The 20,548-nt window shown below is 39.1% G+C and overlaps 1 protein-coding gene across 5 annotated transcripts in view; it reads left to right on the forward strand.

The window, feature by feature from the left end:
- Positions 1 to 20,548, forward strand: part of PHACTR1 (phosphatase and actin regulator 1) — a 670,567-nt gene that overhangs the window by 247,915 nt on the left and 402,104 nt on the right. The window contains exon 2 of one of the 5 annotated variants that reach the window (XM_056823441.1): positions 4,862 to 4,947. The exons of the other annotated variants lie outside the window; for them this stretch is intronic. Within the exon in view, the coding sequence (XP_056679419.1) occupies positions 4,905 to 4,947 (43 nt within the window). The 5' untranslated portion in view covers positions 4,862 to 4,904. The remainder of the gene's footprint in view (positions 1 to 4,861; positions 4,948 to 20,548) is intronic. 5 annotated transcript variants of the gene reach the window in all.

Consider the following 20,548-nt stretch of genomic DNA (forward strand, 5'->3'; position numbering starts at 1 on the left):
TTGATTTTGGAAGGTGGGTGAGGGTGGAGGTGGTGAGGCAATATGATCAGACTTGACTTTTGAAGATCACTGATAGCTGAGTAGAGAATTGGTTATAATAAGGAGAAACCTGAAACAGGAAGGCCAACCAGTACACCATTGTAATAGTTTAGGCATGAGATGATGGGAGACTGCACCAAAGAAGTAGTAGGAAAAGAGGAGAGAAGAGTCTCTCTACAAGGGAAATCACAAAGATAGAATTGACAGAGATGAACATTGGGGAAAATAGTTCTTCCCCATTTGCATCACGGTGTGCAATAAAAAAGTGTTTCCTTAACCTCCACTTCCAGCCAGATTGCAGTGACTTGCCTAATTTTTCTCATTCTTTATCCAGATCACACTAGGTAATAGTGGGTGACGACCATATCATCTTGTCCTGGGCCATTTTCTGTTCTTCCTATAAATTATTTCACTTGAATTCTTCAGTTCCTAAAGATTCACTTGCCATCTCCTGCTCTCCAGTCTCACATCTTTGACTGCCTTTCAGATATTCCAAACTAGAAGTCCTTCAGATATATTAAAATTAAGTCCAAAAATTTCCCTCTTCCTAACTTCCTTATTATGTTGAGATCAACATGACATCCCTAGCTACCCAGTCTCACACGCTAAGTATCATACTTGACTTCTCTCTCTCTCTCTTCTCTATCACCACCTCCTCCACCATCCAATATGTTGCCATGTGCTATCCATTGCACCTAGTAGATAGTAAATGCTTAATAAATGCTTGTTGATTTGACTACAATACAGCTGACTTCATCAATGTGGATAGTTATGGAAAAAGATTCAACATGGGCAAGCATGGTCACTTGCTTGACCAGTGGGTGTGAATGGATATAGGTAGAAGAGGAATATCAAGTTTTGATTAACCACCCAATAGTCGATTGCCAACCTGGCAAAAGAAATTTATATATGGTTGTTTTTGTTTTGTTAATGAAGATGGAATGTGTCCCTCTCAAATGATAGATGGGTGAGATGACAGAGAAGCATATTTTAAGATTCAGGATATATTCTGAAATCTTAATCCAGGGCCAGTACAGGGATATTTGATAACCAAAAGTTATATACCATTCAACTTAATTAAACATTTATTGACCACTTACTATGTGCTGAGCACTAGGGGAAGGAGAGAAGCTAGGGAAAACAGGGAAAAGCGAACCTCTGTCTTCAAGGAACTTACAATCTAATGAGGGGGCAGAGATAACAACATGCAACCAAATATAGGAGATAATAAACAGAGGGAAGGCACTGGGATTAAGGGGTTGAAAAAGGTTTCTGTTAGGAGGTGGTAATTTAATTGGGACTTCAAGAAAATTGGGAAAGTCAGTAGGCAGAATGCAAGATGGGATGAGAGTATTCCAGGCATGGACATCCAGAGAAAATTCCTAGAGCAGTCATGGCATCAGGCAGAAAATCTCCCATTGGACTCCTGGGAGAAGGGGCAGGTAAAGTGAAGAATGTCTTCAGAGAGTGTAGAGAGGGGGAGGGGAGTTACCCAAGCACTCTGCTCCCCTCCAGCTCTACTGTGTATTAGTCACCCACCTTATCCCCTGTGTGCTCCTATTGGGCTGCTGGGCAGAGGGGCAGTTGATATGAGAAAATGTCATCAAGCATGGTGGAGAGGGGGAGGGGAGCAGCTCCACCAGAGTCTCTCTGCCTTTCTAGTAACAAATTCTGGGGTGCAAATGTGTGTGTGTGTGTGTGTGTGTGTGTGTGTGTGTGTGTGTGGCAATGCTGACAAAGAGCATTCTGCGTGCCATCTTTGGCAACCATGCCATAGGTTCGCCATCACTAGCCTAGAGCCATCAGATAGTGTCTTATTTGTGGAATAGCCCAGAGGCCAGTGTTACTGGATTGAAGAGTATGTGTTGGAGAGCAAGGTATGAGAAGCCTGGAAAGATAGAAGGGGGCTATCTATAGGTTATGAAGAGCTTTCATAGAGTCAATAACCAAGAATGGAGAATGGTGTCATCTGGTTCTCATACCGCAGGGATCAAGTCATCTTATGAATGGGCTCTCCCAGAGTCTAAGGATAGGCTGCTCTCTACTACTAACTCACTTCCATGGCACACATAGCTGCAGCTGCAGCCACATGGGCCAAATGATTGGCAGGTTCCCAAAAGCAGCCAAGAGAGCACCTGCTGCCTGTACTGTGTCAGCCTCAGAGGTCCTGACAGATGCAGAAGTAAAGAAATCAGTCCTGAGGACCTCTTAAGGAAGTGTCCCTGTGTTCTGTCAGGTTAATTATAGATACAGAGAATGCAATATTTAGCCAGCTTCCTGCATGCTACCTCAGGAATCTCTCTAGTTCAGGGCAAATGCAGTTTTGATGTCAATCATTGTTTAGCTGGTTAGAATTATGCAGCACTTTATGACCATTCCTTAGACTATCTATCACCCTTTTGAGGGAGGTGATACATCTTTCTTGCTAATCAAGTCTGTGAGCAGAAGTACATGATGGCTTACAAAGAACAAAGAAACCATAAAAAAGAAGACAATGGAACCTCTTCCCTCCTTATACTTTCCTCAGCATGCTCTACTTTGAGCCCAAGTCTAACTCAATTCAACAAGCATTTATTAAGCACCATCTGTACTCAAAGCACTGTGCTAGGTACTAAGGATACAAAAACAACAACAAAATGAAAAATGGTCACTTCTTTCAAGAAGTTTAAAATGATAGTATCAGCCTGTTGGAAGATAAACATTCCTTTCCCTTTTTTTTCTTTTCTTTTTTTTGCTTTCTTTCCTTGCCCTAAATATGAAATCCCAACTATAATATTTTGGACTTTTTTGACCTTGGACAATTCACCTACTCTTAGTGTACCTTGGTTTCCTCATCTGTGAAATTAAGTAATTGGACAAAATGCCCTCTGAGGCCTCTTCAGCTTCAAAACCTATGACCCTTGATTTAGATCCTCCTTGCTTTTCACCACTCTAGCCTCTATTTCTGAATAAGGCTGGGGTGGGGACAGCAGAGGTAAGGTTGACCAGGTAAAGCAGACATTAGCAAGGGACACCAAATATTTAGTTAAATTTGATCACTGAAACAGGATTGGAGAGCTATGTAATAGAGTCAAGACAGGCAGAATCTGGTCAAGAGCCAAAAGACAGACAGGAGTCAATACAAAATACCTAGAATATAATGTGATGATCCAAAACATAAGCCAGGTCTCATACTCAGCCAGGGGCCTCTTATATAAACCCTGTTCAGGTATCTCAGGGTATACATACTTTCAAGGTGTGAACAGCCACGAACCAGGAGGGATAGTGATTTAAGTGATTACCCCTCTCTAGAATTGGAGGGAACAGCAATTCATAGTAAATTTTGAGTCTAAAGGCCAGAAGTATTCATTCTAGCACCTCTTCACTCTCTCAACTGCCCTACCCAACAGCTGCCCTTATCAGTGTAGACAATTAAGGGGAGAGAATCAACAAGCATAACCCTTGCTTGCATCACTGTTGAACAGAGGCTGTGAATGGACCCAGGTAGAATGAGGGAGTTTGGGGTCTTGTTTCAAGGTCCAAAAGTCTATTGCTTTTCTAGTAGAAGTCTATGGGTATTTTTCTTTGTTTTGTTTTGTTTTTAGTTAATAAAGATGACCTTAATTCCTTCTGAAAAGGGTGATGAGTAGCTTAAAGACGAAACATTTTAAGACTGGAGACTTCAAAATCTTTTGAGTAATGCTGAACATTCACACATATTTTGGTGTAGTTCTTTAGACAAACTTCTGCACATTCTAATAATCTAGAAGTCCTTAACTTTTTAAAATAGATGTTCATGCCTCTCTTCAGCACTGTTCTTCATGGTGGTATAAACTGTCATAGCAAAATCACCAATTTATTAACATCTGTTATTATTAACATCTGGGATAACATCTGTTCCCATGTTCCCCACATTGTATATGATACTCTGGAAGGTAAAAGGGACGAATAGGGTAAGAATTTCTTCTGCTGTAAGTCAGCACTAGACTTTTGGACAATGAGGCAAGACTGAATTCACTCAATTTCCCTGGAATATTAGAAAAATAGTGGTGGTAAAGCATGCCTGTCCTGCATATTTCAGTTCCAGGTCATTTTATGGAATATTAACCTTACCAAATTGTGTGTGGGATTAATTGGAAACAATTGTAATAGCCTTACTACCTCGCATGACTTCCTTCTGCCCTTTAAGAGACATTACCCTCTGCTCTACTGATAACAAAGGGCTAGACTGATTTTAATAGCAAAAAAAGAAGCCTTGGAAGAAGCAGATATTTATTTCTGAGAGTATAAAATTGGCAGCAGAGGACCAGAATTCCAATATGAGGTCTACAACATGTCCTTTTGTTAGAGGATGTGAATTTTATCTTGCAGAAAGATAAAGATAGACAGATGGATGGTACAGAAGATAGAGTATTGAGTTTGGAATGGGAAAGATTCACCTTTCTGAGTTTAAAATTGGCTTAAACACTCACTAGATGTGTGACCCTAGACAAGTCATTTAATTCTGTTTGCCTTAGCTCCTCATCTGTAAAATGAGCTGGTGAAGGAAATGGCAAATCACTCCATTATCTTTGCCAAGAAAGTCACAAATAAGGTAACAGAGAGTCACACACAACTGAACAAAATTAAAATACTCCCTTTATAACTCTTCTTTTCTCCCCATCTCTTTACTCCTCTGCCACCATACTTGCTCCCAGCAGCAGGTAATGAAAAATACAAAGATCTGTAATTAAATGGGAATTCCAAGGGTGGAAGAAAGGAAAGTCAGGCAAACAAACAACCTTAATGCATAGGGGATCATGTGTATTCAGCCCTGTGAATGATTATATACATTTATTGTCAGGTTGAAACTGGAAGCCAAGAACCCTGCATCTAATCCTGGCTCTATGCCTCTAACTGACTGTGTGACCTTGGGCAAACCATGGAAAGGTAAACTCTCTGTCCTTGCTTCCATCATTTGAAAAATGAAGGTGTTTGACTAAATGATTGATCCAATTCAAATTTTCAAGCATTTATTTATTGCCTCTTATGTATCAGGCAATATGCTAGTACTGAGGATAAAGAATCAGAACATCCCCTGCCCTGAGGGGGGTTACATTCTAGACAAGGGAGAAACACGTACATCTTTCTATTGTTATATATAAAATTGTTAGGGGCAGCTAGGTGGTGCAGTGGATAGAGTGCTGGAACTAGAGGCAGGAAGACTTCTCTTCCTATTTTAAATCTGGCCTCAGACACTTACTAGTTGTGTGATTCTGGGCAAGTCACTTAACCCCCATTGCCTCAGTTTCCTTATCTTTAAAATGAACTGGAGAAGGACATGGCAAACCACTTTGCCACATCTCTTTGCCAAGAAAATCCCAAATAGGGTCAAGAAGAGTCAGACACAACTGAAAATGACTAAACAATAGCAATATGAAAGAGGTATATATTCATTTCGGAGGAAAGCACTAGAATCAGGGAAGATCATTAAAAGTTTCTGCGTGTGATGCTCTGAGCTAAGCCTTGAAAGAAATTAGAGATTCTAAGAAGATGTAAAGAGGGAGGGAATTCATTTTGAGTCTGACCTTCTAATTCAAAGTCTCAATGCATTTGCATTCTGACCTTTTAATTTGAAATTTGATAGAAGCAACCTGTCGAACTGCAGAGCATCAGAAGACTAAATGAAAATGATACCTTAACAACCATAGAACCTTTACAGTTCACCAAAACCCTTTCACATAATACATAAGCTTATAGGGGAGAGCAATCCTATAGAGTAGGCAGAGCAGGTGATATTTTATGCCCATTTTATAGATGACAGGAACTAAAGTTCAAAGATGCCATACTTTGTCCCATAGCTAAGTGGTAGATTCCAAGATTAAAGCCCAGTCATAGACTTCAAATCCAGCATTCTTCCCATTACTAGAGATTCCCAATTTGGTATCTGTGAACTTGATTTTTAATGGTCCATGACAAGAAAAAGGACAAAAAAAGTTAAGAACCCCTGCAATACACCATTCCACCTTTCTAATAGTTTAAAAAGAAGTTTTAAACAAGACAGAAGGAGTGGGAAAGGTGGGAAAAGAAAAACCTCACATGTTTTATATTGACTTTTAAAAATCGCTTCAGAGAAATCAAGCTGGTAATATATACTCATTATGTTTTTAAACCTTTACCTTCTGTCTTAGAATCAACACCAAGAAACAGTTTCAAGGCAGAAGAGTGTCAAGGGCTAGGCAATTGGGATTAAGTGACTTACCCAGGATCACATAGCTAAAAAGTGTCTAAATTCAGAGTTGAACCCAGGATCTCCAATCTCCAGACCTGGCCACCTAGCTTCCCCAACTCACTGCTTTTTCATTCAATTCTGCAACAATTTATGATTTCGTTGGTGTGGATATACCCTCCATTCCTTGGCTGATGCAGATTATGACCTGCCATTTTCTAGTAAATTGTCTTCATGAATCCCTGTGCCAGAAAAACCCAGTCTCATGTGATGGCCAGCCCTCTTATTAAGAGTCTTTCCTAATAGCTAGATTGGCCCTGAGCCTCTACTTAAATCCTTTCTAGTTTGGTAGCATCTACCAAAGATTCTTTTTCCCTGTGACATTCTTTGAGAACCCAGGATCACATTCAGGTCATATTGGAGCAGAAGAGTTGGTCTTTGGTGAATGTTTAACTCAATGTATTATTTTGAAAGTTAATTTGGTTTTAAATTCAATAACTATGTATCTTGTTTGACTTATATACTTTAATTTTAGGTTTGTTTCTGTAAGTCCCGGATTAAGGTTTTTGTCTGTACTTGGGCAGACCATGTTTCTCTCCACAAAGTTATAGGTCAATTTGGATTGCAGCCGAGCAAATATTTTAACCTGGACTGTAATATATATACAGCAAAATGGAGTCAAAAGTATGGCATAGTGATGTGTCCTTGGAATCAGAAGGTCTGGATTTGAATCTTAAATTCATGATTTATTAGCATGTGACTTTTAAGTTGCTTGTCATCTCTGGAACCTTCATTTTCATAGCAATAAAATGGGAACAATAATACTTTGCCTATTTTATTTTTCTTTTTTTAAAGCCCTTACCTTGTATCTTAGAATTAATACTATTCCAAGGCAGAAGAGCAGTCAGGGCCAGGTAGAGTTTAAGTGACTTGCCCAAGGTCACAAAGCTAAGAAATGTCTGAGACAAGTTTTAAAACTAGGACCTCCCATCTCCAGGCCTGGCTCTCAGTCACCTACTTGTCTCTCTGCCTGTATTCAAGAGACACAGTGTTAGTGAGAGTTCTTTGGAATGTGTTATATAAAAGAAAAAAGAGCTGGTTGGGAGTGAGAGAATTTGTGTTCAAATCCAAACTCTGTTACTTCTTACTTTTAAGAACTTTCAAGTTATTTATCCTCCTGTGCCTCAGTTTCCTCATCTTTAAAATATGAAGGGTGTACTGGATAGACTTTGAGGTCCCTTCTAAGTTTAAATCAATGAAAGCAATATTCAAATGTGAGGTATGATCACACTGTCATTACCATTTGCCATGAATTTCAGCTGTCAAATCAGGGCAAAATTGTACCACAATTTACACATGAATCAAGTTCATTCTGTTGAATTTTGCAAAAGTAGAACCATACCTAGGTGGGAGAACCTAAAGAGGTCTCTAAAATATCAGAATATAGTTGGGTTGCCATTCAAACATTTTTCTGTTGTATCTAACTCTGCATGACCCCATTTGGGGTTTTCTGTGCAAAGATTCAGGAATGGTTTGCCATTTCCTTCTGCAGCACATTTACAGATGAAGAAACAGAGGCAAACAGGGATAAGTGACTTGCCCAGGGTCACACAGCTATAATGAAAGGATCTGAGGGGGGAAAGGAGGAATGGAAGGAGAGAGGGAAATGGGGAGAGAGGGTAAAGAGATTCTTCTTCCCCTCTCTTTTCTGGGAGAGAAGTATCCAAGTCTTGTCCCCCTGAGAGAGGGAATATGTCTCCTCAGAGAATAGTTCTGGGAGATGGAGGACAAGAACTGGAGAGATTAGCTTGGGTAAGATGACCTACTGCCTCCCCTTTGGTCCCAGGTAGTACATGTCAGAGCCCACATTTGAATTCCAAAAGAGGTGTGTTCTTGACTATACTCTATCCACTACACCACCTAACCACCCTTCAGAATATAGAGGACACAGAACACTGCCAGGGTATCTGATGTTTCCCTCCTACTCAACCGAATTTATCTAAATTACTTTTTATATTATTTTCAAATGATGAGTTAGATAGATGGCTTAAGGATGGATTTGTGCAGCTACCAAAATTGCTATAGTTGCTGCTACTCTGTGCAAATAGAAGTTATCGGTTTTTCTAAAGTAGTTTTTAAAGAAGGCATGTTAAGCATTCTATTTTTGTTGCCTGAAATATAAATCTGTCATGTGAATATCTGTATCCATCTTTCTCAGATATTATTAGGGGTCTATGATGTTCATTTTAGTTGGTCAGGAGAGAGGTGGCCTAGTGATAATTTCTTATTACATTTAAAGACATTTCTTAAAGAAAGTCAAAATCAATATCATCTGTATTTAGTGAAGGAGAAAAAACATGGCAAAGTACAAAATTGCTTTTAAGTATGTGAGGAAAATTCAAGCTAGTGAAATTGTTCTATTGGCCCCATGCCAGTTTAGAGTTAAAGATCATTATATTAGGCAGTAGAATATCCAGGGCTATAAACAGAGTCAGGAGACTTTAGTTCCTATTCCAGTTTGGACACTTAACTAAAATTTTGCCATGGACATCTTTTCACTTCAGAACCTCAGTTCCTTTATCTTCAAAAAGGAATAATAATATTTGCACAAGCTACCTCAAAGGGTCTGTTGTGGGGGAAAATCTTTGTAGATCTAAAGTTATTTTTAAAGAGAATTTTATCCATTTTGGAGATCTTCATTCCAGGCTTCGCTCTGCCACTAATTTATGTGACCATGGACAAATTACTTCATCTCTGTACTTTTTTTCCTCCTCTATAAAATGAGAAAATTGATTGAGGGGATCTTTAAGGTTCCATCAGCCCTAACACTTGATAGTTCATCATCAGTTATCTTGAATAAGTATAAAAAGTCAAGATAAGCTTCTCCTGATCTTTTACCCCCTCCCTTCTCAGCCTTCCTCCTACCCCAACTTCATTCAAACCTATGAATGAGAAATACTTCTTTACAGACTATGGGGACTCTTGGCCAGAAGAAGAAACTTTCTGTGTTTGGATAAAGGAATAGCCAATTTAGGTTGCTCTAGAGACTCTGACAAAGTGCATCATGCTATGCATTCATTTTATTTAAACTATTCAGTCTTAGAATTAATATGAAGTATATGTTCTAAAGCAAAAGAGCAGTAAGAGCTAGGTCACTTGGGTTTAGTGACTTGCCCAAGGTCACACATCTAGGAAATATCTGAGGCCACATTTGAACCCAGAACCTCCAGTCTCCAGGCCTGGCTCTCTATCCACTGATCCACCTTATATATTCAGTTTTAATAGGTCTAAGGATGCTGCAACATTTGTCAGGTAACAACTGTTACTATTAATAAATTGTTACTGTTAATAAACATGCACTGTTAAGTCACATGACAAGACCCCTGTTCTAGAGCCTCAGGGGCATCAGTGGAGATGGCATATTTATGTGCTGGTCTGAGCAGAATGAATTGGTTTTTCTGAAACAATTTGTATGATTGCATCTATTAGCAAAAAGGCTGAGAGATACTGTCTCAGAAAGGTACTAGCAGAATGGCAGGAGGGAGAGATGGTTGGAAAGTACTAATGGCATAGGCTGCTGGAAGCTCTAATCTTATCTTACCTTAGGGGTGTACCTTGGCAAGGGACTGGAATGCAAAGAGCTTTTTCACAATGGTGTCATGTCTTTTATTTTTATTTTGGAGGACTGGAGAATATATAGCAAAAGGGCAAGATAGCATCTTTGGTAGATGGAAGAATAGAAGAGATGTAATCTCCCCCAAATGGATATTTGAATTGCTGCATTTGCATTTCCTTACCAAGTCTATGTCTAATTGCTCTAGTTCCAAGATGTTTCAATACTTTCTTTATGATTTGGAGCAAGAGCATATGATATATTGTTTCTGTTTATTTTAGCAAAGAAAGGATTGAAAAGAGTTTTGAAAGGTCCCCCAGGCTCATGGTAATGAGGTTAGTGAGGATATACTGAGCACCTACTGCAGAGAAGACACTATACTAAACACTACTTGGAGATACAAACAGGGAAGAAAAGGGAATAAGTACATATAAAGCTAGATGGTACAAAAGTGCCTGCCCAGACTCAGGAAGACTCATCTTCCTGACTTAAAATCTCTTCTTAGACACTTACTAGCCATATGACTCTGGGCAAGTCATTTAATCCCTTTTGCCTCAGTTTCCTCATCTGTAAAAATGAATTGGAGATGGAAAGAGCAAATCATTCCTGTATCTTTGCCATGAAAACTCCAAATGGGGTCATGAAGAGTCAGACACAACTAAACCACATTAAAAGAGCCTACTATTTTCCAGGCATTAAGTATTGTACAGGTATTTTCTCAGAAACAGAAAATGATGCCTACCTTTACATAGCAAAGCACATGTCCTTTATCGATTCTGAGAAATGCTTACACTAGAATCACTAATATCTTACAAACATCTAGCATCTAGCAGGTCCTGACACCCAACAGGTGCTTAATAAGCCCTTAATGGACAAAAAGTGAATAAACAAAGGAAGATATTCCAGGAATGTCTTGAACTATTAAAAAACTGTGTCCAGGGTGAAATACGAACTAAAGTGTAAGTGCTCACTGCATAATAAGTGATTGGAGAGCGTGCTGGGGGGGGGGGGGGGGGCGGGGGATACAGGAACAGAATACTTATTTAGAAAGACTACCTAGAGAGGAAAACTCGATGCTGAATGTTTAAAGATTCCATATACTTAAATAGTCAAAAAGAGTAAGTTGGCTGGATGTCAAGGCAGCCCTTTAATAAGCCCTATAGTAAGTAGGACCATGGGAGCAGAGATTTAAAGCTATAAATGAGAGTTCTGTCAATAAATAAACAAGTAAAACAATAAAGAAGTCACAGAGCTTCTCATTCTAAAGTGGAACTCTCATGGGTATGTTATTGAGTATAAATTTCACAATAATATCAATATGAGGAAATGACCCATGGTTTATTAATGTTCAGGAGACAGAGCATGAGAAATGCAAAGGAATGCATAGATCACTTCTCAAGAAAGCTGTTTCATCATCTACAATCCTTCCCTTCCCCTCTCTCACACCCCATGCTATCAGGCAAGCGCCAAACACTCTTAGGACAGGGAAAACCCTGAGAGATGAGGCAGAGAGGCAGGAAGTATTTACCAAACTCTCTCATATTACCTTATGAGAATGGAAGAAGGGACATTTCCAGGAGCCTGGGGTAGAATAGCCATTGCTTGTAACCATGCCCAGAATTCCAACTTGAAACTCCTTGGGACATTTAGGTTATTTTCAATTAATTGCCCTATTAGAAAGAGAAAATGAAAGCATTATTTCAAATGCTGCTTCTTCCTTAGGGTTTCCAAGGTGCTCACTTCAAGTTTAGATAAGTCATAACCAAGGAGAAAGTATTGAGATTTTTTTTTATTTTTTCCTTTATTTATTGATTAATTAAGATTTTTCTTAAAAAAAAAAAACTTGACTTTCACTCTATGGCAGAAGGGTAAAGGCTAGACAAATGGGATTAAGTGACTTGTCTAGGGTCACACAGGTAGGAAGTGTCTGGGGCCAGATTTGATCCCAGAACTGATTATTTTTTAACTAAGGCTTTCCATGGACATCATATGGCTCATTATAGGCAGCTGAGTAGCAGCACTATAGAGTACAGGGCTTGTTGGATTCAGTAAAATCTAAGTTCAAATCCCGATTTGGACATTTACTAGCTATGTTATCCTGGGGAAATTGCTTCAGTTTCCTCAATTATAAGATAGGAATAATAATAGGATCTACCGCCTAGTGTTGTTGTGAGGGTAAGTTGAGATAAAATTTGTAAAGCATCTTGTCAACATTAAAGCACTGTATCAGTATTCAGTATTATCATGATAGGGTGTAAGTTGGGGGGAGGAAGGAAATTGCCTGGGCTGCTGGGAAACTCTTTTTATATTATAAGCCTGGAGTAAAACTGCTATGTTGACATTGTGCTGAGCTGGCCAAAAACAAGATCTGAAAAATGGCTTCTGAGATTGGCAGTGGCATCGAGTTGGCAGAGAGAGACATCTTGGCTGCTCCATAATAGATTATGTTGGAAGCATCAGAGACCTTTCCTGTCAGGCTCCCCTCCATTCTGGTAAACTCCATACAGAATGAACGCCTTTTCTCTGTGAGAGAATTCTTTTGACCTCACACATTTCTTGTTTATGATATCAGAAACCTTCCATGGTGGGAGAAGGGAAACAGGCCTGACTCTGTTTAGCTACATATGGTAAGCTTAATGTGACTTTGGCATTGGGCCTTCCATACAAAGATTCTTAGCAAGCCAAAAGTAGCTAAAGATAAATCAATGTATCACAAATATACTAAAATGAAAAAAAAAAGGCAATCATTTCAATAGGTTGACAAATTAACAAATCTTATGATATATATTTAGTAGACAAAGCAGGGATCTTATATCCTTGAGTGCAAATACAAAAAGTGGGGAAGAAATGGGGTAGGTACCACATCAGTAATATGATAGTTTACTCCCTGCCGCCATATACCATATCTACCCGCACCAAGCCCATAGCCTCTTTCTCTTCTCTTCTCTAATGTTCCTGTTTGGAAACCAGGAGGTGAGAACATCATCATTCCACAGAATTCAAACAGCATCACTTCTTAGATCTGAACCATAAAAGAAGTAAAGTCTTTTCAGCTAGGTCTAAGACTTGGCCAGATCTCTTGGCATCAGTCTAGTTTACCTCTTCAGCATGTATGATCCCATAAATCTTCCATAAAGGATCTATCAGAATGTCAATAGAAACTTTGTTCTGTTTTTTTTTTATTCATAGCTGCCAATGCTATCCAACCCTTGCTCTTACTTCTTGTGATCATAAGTCCATAAATGAAATAAATGTTAGTTATGATCATTTTAGCCACTGTCACTCTAATGCTAATATCATTCTTATGCCCCCAAAGACTATGAAATATGTCATTTTATTCAGACTATGCCTTATTTTAATCATAAATGGTTCCCTTATTTTGGTCATGACAGGTGTATAAACCATACTCAACTTTGAGAAGTTCATGACACTACCCTCTAGCAGTTAACATTATGGAGGTGAAACTTGCCCTCCCAAAAAGAGAGACCAATTTCCTCCACTCTACATAGATACATTTCTTTCATTCTTAACTCCTTCCCCTTTGAAATGAGCAAAAAATTAAGGATAAGAAATAATAAAAATCATTGGATATTAGAGATAGAAAATGGCATGATTAATCTAGCCCAAACTTGTCATTTTATTGATGGAGAAACTTAGGTACAAAAAAGAGAAATTACCCATCTAAGGTCATTTCATTGTGGAGCAAGGATGAGAAGCACTGTATGATGTGGTGGAAAGAGTGCTAAATTTAGAATTAGGAGAGATTTGGAGGCAGCTGAGTGGCTCAGTGGATTGAGAGCCAGGCCTAGAGAGGGGAAGTCCTAGGTTCAAATCTGGCCTCAGACACTTCCCAGTTGTTTGACCCTGGGCAAGTCACTTAACCCCCCCCCCCAATTGCCTAGCCCTTACCACTCTTCTGCCTTGGAGCCAATAAACAGTATTGATTCCAAGATGGAAGGTAAGGGTTTAAAAATTTTTTTTTAATTTAAAAAAGAATTAGGAGAGATTTGCATTCAAACTATACCTTGGATACATATTAGCCATGTGACCATGGGCAAATCAAAGCAAGCCTCAGTTTCCTCATTTTGTAAACCTAGTTCCCAGGATTGCCAAGAGGATAAAATTTGATAATCTATGTAAAACACTTCAAGCTCTAGACATATAACAGACACCCTACAGGCCCTGGTTAAGACCCAAAAAGCTCCAAAAAGGCTCAAACAATGAGATGAATCTAATACAACTTAACAAAACCTTGTTCACAAATACAAGATGGAAGAAGCATGACAAAGCAGAAATTTATCTGAAAAATATCTAGGAATATTAATGGACCCTAAGCTTAGAAATGAATCAACACAAAAAAAAAAAACCAAACCCACCCTATGATATTCTTGGATGCAATTGAGACATAATGTGGAGGATAAAGGAGTTGATCATGCTGCTGCTCTCCTAGATATTCAGTTCTGTTCAGCATATTTTACGAATAATATTGATCAACTAGAAAGAATACAGAAGACAACCAAAATGATGGAAGGTCTGAAGATAAGATCTTATGAGGACTCATTGAATGAACTAGGGTTTTTATTTTTTTTTTGCCTGGGGAAAATATGAAGAATGTGTAGTACCAATCTTTATGTTTTTTAATAAATGCCATGAGTTTGAGACATTAGCCTTGTTCTAGTTTGCCCCAAAGAGCAGAGGTAGGAGAAATGGGTGGATGTTGCAAAGATTTGATTTAAGGGAAAAATTCCTGACAGTTAGAGGCTTCTATAATCAAAATATGTTGCCACAGAAGATTATAGGTTCTCCTTCACTGGACATTTTTCACTGAACTTTAACAAACAGTTTAGGAGACTTTGGCAAATAGCATCTAACTCATACTCAAAGGAACATGATGGAAAATAATACTAGAAATCATTAACATGAATTCAGTAGGACTTTGTTTTACATAAACTTAGCTTTTGCAAATTCAGGTATATAGAATTGGTCATCAAAAAGAAAATAAAGGCAGAAAAACACATAAAATTAGAATTTTTAATTATGCCCCAAATCCATGCCATTTCCCTTAGCAGCATAACATCTTGCCACAATTCCACCCATCATGTTTATTCTCTCTCTGAGAAGTATTTTTGTGAGTCATTACATTTTGTACCCAATGTTAACTACTGTATCAATCTTTGACTGGAGTTCTCCCTTGTAACAAGTCATGTCCACACCAGAGCAGTGCTTCTCTTTGATTCATGAGTGCTAGTGAGTCACTAATTATGGCCCCAAAGGACAAGAGTAATGATGCTGGTAGTTCTCATAAACCTAAGAAAATTCATAAAGTGATTATGCATAATCATATGAGAAATATTTACTAAATAAAGAGTTCACTTATGTACCATTTTCAATTTACACAAAGGGTCTTGGAACATATAGGTCAAATAAAATAAGGTACAGCTGAAAAATCAGAAGGGAGATGCTGGGATACTAAAGTCTTCATGTGGGAAGAGACTCCAGGATGGTGCTGGGAGAACTACCTCCCAGCGTTATTAACATTCAGGGCTCACTTGGTGTACAACTATCGGAGAAGGAAGTATACCATTTAATAGTTTCCTAATTCAACTAATCATTCTTTCTAATTCGGTGTTACATTCTATTGTTTATATGATGAGTAAAAGTGCTATTAAAACTGAAATGCAGATTAACACATTTTTAAAAAGCATTGTCTTCTAAAGTCATTATATTGAATATTATACTCTCTAATTTTGGTGCCTTGAACTAAATGTGTTTACCTTAACCTAGTTTGGTTTCGGTCTCAGGGATCTGTTAGGAGGGCATATACTAGTCATGTATGTTGGAGAGGGAAGCCTTATTAAGTTTTGGATTGGTTAGATGAACAATATGATATTCCTTCCAACTCTGTGATTCTGTAATTCTGTGAACTGTCAGCTATGATTATTGTGTCCTGTAGGCCTGGCCAGCATTTCCATGACATACACTACACTTTTCAAGCCACTTCAATAGCCTTTTTAAAATTAATCTCTTCCGTGAAGCTTTCTTGGATGAGCAAGGATATAAAATATCCAAATGCACTACTAGAGCTTCTTATAACCATCTCAACTATACAATAATATTCAAAGCTGACATTTAGCACACTGAGGTTAACAAAGCACTTTATATGTGTCCCCTCATTTGTAAGAGCCCTGTCAAGTAAGCAATGCAATGATTATTAATGTTACTTTATAGATGAGGAAACTAAGTCTCAGAAAAGTTAGTGACAACTAAGGCCAGATAGGTAGTAAGTACCAGAACTGAATTTGAATCTTGTCCTCTTCTGACTCCTAGTTCTTTCCATAATACCAAGCAGCTCCCTCTGCCTTTCTACACTCAAATTTGCATTTCTTTATATTCTTTCATATTATACATATTTGTTACCTACTAAGTTTTCTTTCTTTTCCCATTTATAATGAAAGTTCCATAAAGGAAGAAAATATCTCCTCTTTTATTTAAAAAAATATTATACATAAATGCATATGCCTAGATAGCATGCTATACACAATAAGTATGCAATAAATATTATTAGAAAATGATGGAAGAGGTAAAAAAAAGAAGATATGAGTTGTATCACAATAATTGTTATATAGTTTGGGGAACCCAGACACATTTGGTACCAATAGTGTGTGTTTTTTAATCTTAAAAATAAAAGGAATTTATTTTTCTTTATCCTAATAAACTTTCTTTAATACATGTTTATTTTCTAATTTTATTTCATTTTTTTCACTCTACTCAAAAGAACACCACTGAGTTATTCCAGAAGACCTGAACCAATGAAACACCATTATTTTTTCAAAAGTTCCAAGTAGGGAAAGACCAATGTGTACTCAGTGTAAGTAAATATCAACCCCCAAATTTCCAAATATAGCCAAGGAATAATGTTCCTGCAGTCTGGGATTGTTGTTAAATGACAGTGTTATGTCAACATGGTGCATAAGTTATATATTCCTCATTATTGTACTATTGCTCAGAAGTTTTTCCCCCCTCTTCCATCTCATTTTGCTTTTTACCTCTCTGTTCATTAAGGAATAATTACCATAGCAACGACCAAAACACATTTTATTTAGTAGTAGTAGTAGTAGTAGTCTCTCGGTGATCGAGAATGACGATTGTCTTTGTGCAGTTTCATCTACGGTGTACCCTCATGTGGCTTTGGAGTCCAAAGGCTGAGGCGCACAGTGTGTGGCACATGGGGCCTGGGACGCCAGTTGTTACGGGAGGTGCGGTTGTGGCCTGGTGTCGGCGTTCACGCGCAGCGGCAAGACGTCGACGTCGCTCATCTTCAAAGGTGGCAGCGGCCTGGTGAATGTGGGTTCGCCAGCTGCTTCTGTCAGAGGCAGCGAGTTCTAGTTGCTTTGGTGTGATGCCAGCCCACTTCAAGTTGGACTTTAGCTGATCCTTGAATCTTTTCTTTGGTCGGCCTTGTTTCCCGAGTCCAGCTGACAGTTCACCGTAGAATACCTGTCTTGGTATTCACTGTGGGTCCATGCGGATGACGTGTCCAGACCATCGTAGTTGGGTTCTGAGGACCAGGACTTCGATGCTGGTGGAGTTGGCTCTGTCGAGGACTTCCTGGTTGGTGATTCGGTCCTGCCATCGGATCCTCATGATTGACGGGAGGGAGCGTTGGTGGAATTGCTCCAGCTGTTCCATGTGCTTCCGGTACAGTGTCCATGTCTCACAGCCGTACAGGAGCGAGCTGAGGACCACTGCGTTGTACACTTTGAGCTTCGTCGCAGTGCTTACACCTCTGTGTTGGAGGACTTTGGAGCGCAGCCGCCCGAGTGCCTGGCTGGCCTTTTGGATCCTGGCATTGATCTCATGGTCTAGGGACCCGTCGTTGGCGATGGTGCTGCCCAGGTACTTGAAAGTGTTGACGTTAGAAAGCTGTGTGCCATCGATTGTAATGCACGGCTGATTAGTTGGTCTCCCTGGTGCTGAGGCTGATAGTCAGGCCAAACAGTTTTGTTGCAGTAGAGAACCTGTCCACAATGGTTTGGAAATTATTTTCTTGGTGGGCCATGAGAGCACAGTCATCTGCCAAGAGAGCTTCCAGGATGAGTCTCTCTGCTGTCTTTGTTTTTGCAGTCAGGCGGCAAAGGTCAAATAGTGAGCCATCCAGTCGGTATTTGATGTAGACGCCCAGGTCTAGATCCATCACAGCATGTCGTAATACTTGGGTGAAGGATAGGTTGAATAGTACCGGAGCAAGGACACAGCCTTGTTTCACGCCATTGGAGATGTTGAAGTGATCTCCACCAGATAAGACTTCCCCTGTCATGTCGACATGAAAGAGCTGGATCAGTTTGACGAATTTTGCTGGGCAACCGAGCTTGCTGAGGATCACTCACAATGAGTCCCTGTTCACTGTGTCGAATGCCTTTGTCAGGTCTATGAAGACAATGTAGAGACTCAGGTTCTGATCAAGGAATTTTTCCTGCATTTGCCTCACTGTGAAGACCATGTCGATGGTGCTGCGATCTGGTCAGAAGCCACATTGTGATTCAGGCAGGTTCTGCTCTGAAACAGGTGACAGGAGTCTGTTGAGTATAACACGGGCGAGGATCTTTCCGGCAGTGGAGAGTAGTGAGATGCCTCTGTAGTTGTCACAGGCTGCTTGTGAGCCTTTGTTCTTGTATAGGGCTACGATGGAGGCATCTCTAAGTTCTGGGGGCATGTCTTCCTCTTCCCATATGCTGGTCAGTACTATGTGGAATGCCTGGAGCGCCTTTCCATTTAAGGCCTTGTACACCTCTGTTGGGATCCCGTCTTTACCGGGTGCCTTGCCTGCACTCATTTGTTTAATGGCTTTTTGGACTTCCTCTATTGAAGGGGGGACGTCAAGTTGTTCAATGGAACAGTTTTGGGGGATCTGGTCAAGGGCGCTTTGGTTGACTGAAGAGGGTCGGTTGAGAAGCTGACTGAAGTGTTCTTTCCACCTGTTGCTGATGCCTTTTTTATCTTTTATGAGAGTGTCACCATCAGAGGATAGCAAGGGAGAGGTGATGGGTTTTGATGGCCCATAGACAGTCTTGAGGGCACTGAAAAATTGTTTGTAGTTTTTCATATTAGCAAACCACTGGATTTCTTCTGCCTTTTTTTCCCACCATCGGTCTTGCATCTTCCTGATCTCACGCTATGCCATGGCTTGGAGAGACTTGAATCTGTCCTTTTTAGGAGCAGAGTTTGGGTTATTTTGCCACTCCATAAAGGCTTTGTTCTTCTTGCTCAATAGGTCTTCAATAGCAGTATTGTTCTCCTCGAACCAGTCCTGGTGGTTGCATTGTTTTGGGCCTAGGCCTGCCTTTGATGTTTCCTTCATTGCGTCTCTGAACTGGTTTCATTTCTCGGTTGAGCTTCCAGTGAGTGGTCCTTTGGCGGACAGCTTGTTGTCCAGGCAGGACTGGAATGTTTGCAAATAAGATGGTTACTATACCAGAAACAGAAGTATAAACAGACAGCAATCTGTTACTCGGGCTTACACATTTGTAATTTCCTTCATGTTTCTCAAATTGAATTTTCTCTTTCATAACTGAACAAGGTAAGCAGGAAATATCAACTGTTTTCAGGTACACAACAGATTATGTGATCTTGTTGCCTTTTGCTTTACTTCTCTGTTCCTTATTTGCTTTATTATATAATGGGAATAATATTTAGTTCTTCCTTGATTTAAAGAAATATTAATAAAATGCATGATAAAATACTTATAAAGCATTTTTAGGAAAAGAAAAGCCCTCAGATGTAGTATTGGAGGACACACCAGAAACAAAATAATCTATCTTCTTCATTTTTAGAGTTGAGAAAACTATAACCCAGGATGTTAAGTGATTTCCCCAAGGTTATAATGTTATTTTCATACTAGAATTGAATAAAATAAGATAAAATGAGTTAGGAAAAATATAAAATGATGCTATGTGGCAATAAATTATGGAATACTCCTGATTTTAAAAGAATCAAAATGGCAAATGGTTCAATGGAGTGATAGGATGGGTTTCAACTATCTATATCATATATTAGTAAAGATGACACTTGTTTGCAAGAAGTAACATGAAAGATATCATGAAGGACAAGAAAATGAGTTAGGTCAGTCAATAAGATCAAAGGTTGGACAGCATTGGTAGCAATGAATGAAATACATTTATATATAATATATATATACACACACATATATATAAACACCAATGTTTCTATTGAAATTCAGATTGATCCTTTATGGAAGATTTATGGGAAGTGCTTGAATAAGAATCATATACGGTGGGAAAGTATGGATGGATTGATATCAGTGCCAGTAGAAGGAGCACTCACATCCATTATTTCATGTATCCATCAGAGTATCAGTAAACGTAAAATTCTATACTTGAGTTCCAATAATTAACTTCATTGTTGAAGGTTGCAAATTCTTATAGACATAATTCATGGTTTTAGTGGCCTGTAAACACAATATGAATAAGCAGTGTAGTGTGACTTCTGAAAAAGCTCATGTGATTTTAAATTGTTCTTGTTTAGTTGTTTCAGATGAGTCTAACTTCATGACCCCACTTGGAGTTTTCTTAGCAAAGATACTGGAATGGTTTGCCCTCTTCTTCTCAAGTTCATTTTACAGATGAGGAACTAAGGCAATCAGAGTTAAGTGACTTGCCGAGGGACACACCACTATTGTGTCTAAGGTCAAA

The sequence above is a fragment of the Monodelphis domestica genome, chromosome 3 (genome assembly GCF_027887165.1).
Source record: "Monodelphis domestica isolate mMonDom1 chromosome 3, mMonDom1.pri, whole genome shotgun sequence".
Lineage (NCBI taxonomy): Eukaryota > Metazoa > Chordata > Mammalia > Didelphimorphia > Didelphidae > Monodelphis > Monodelphis domestica.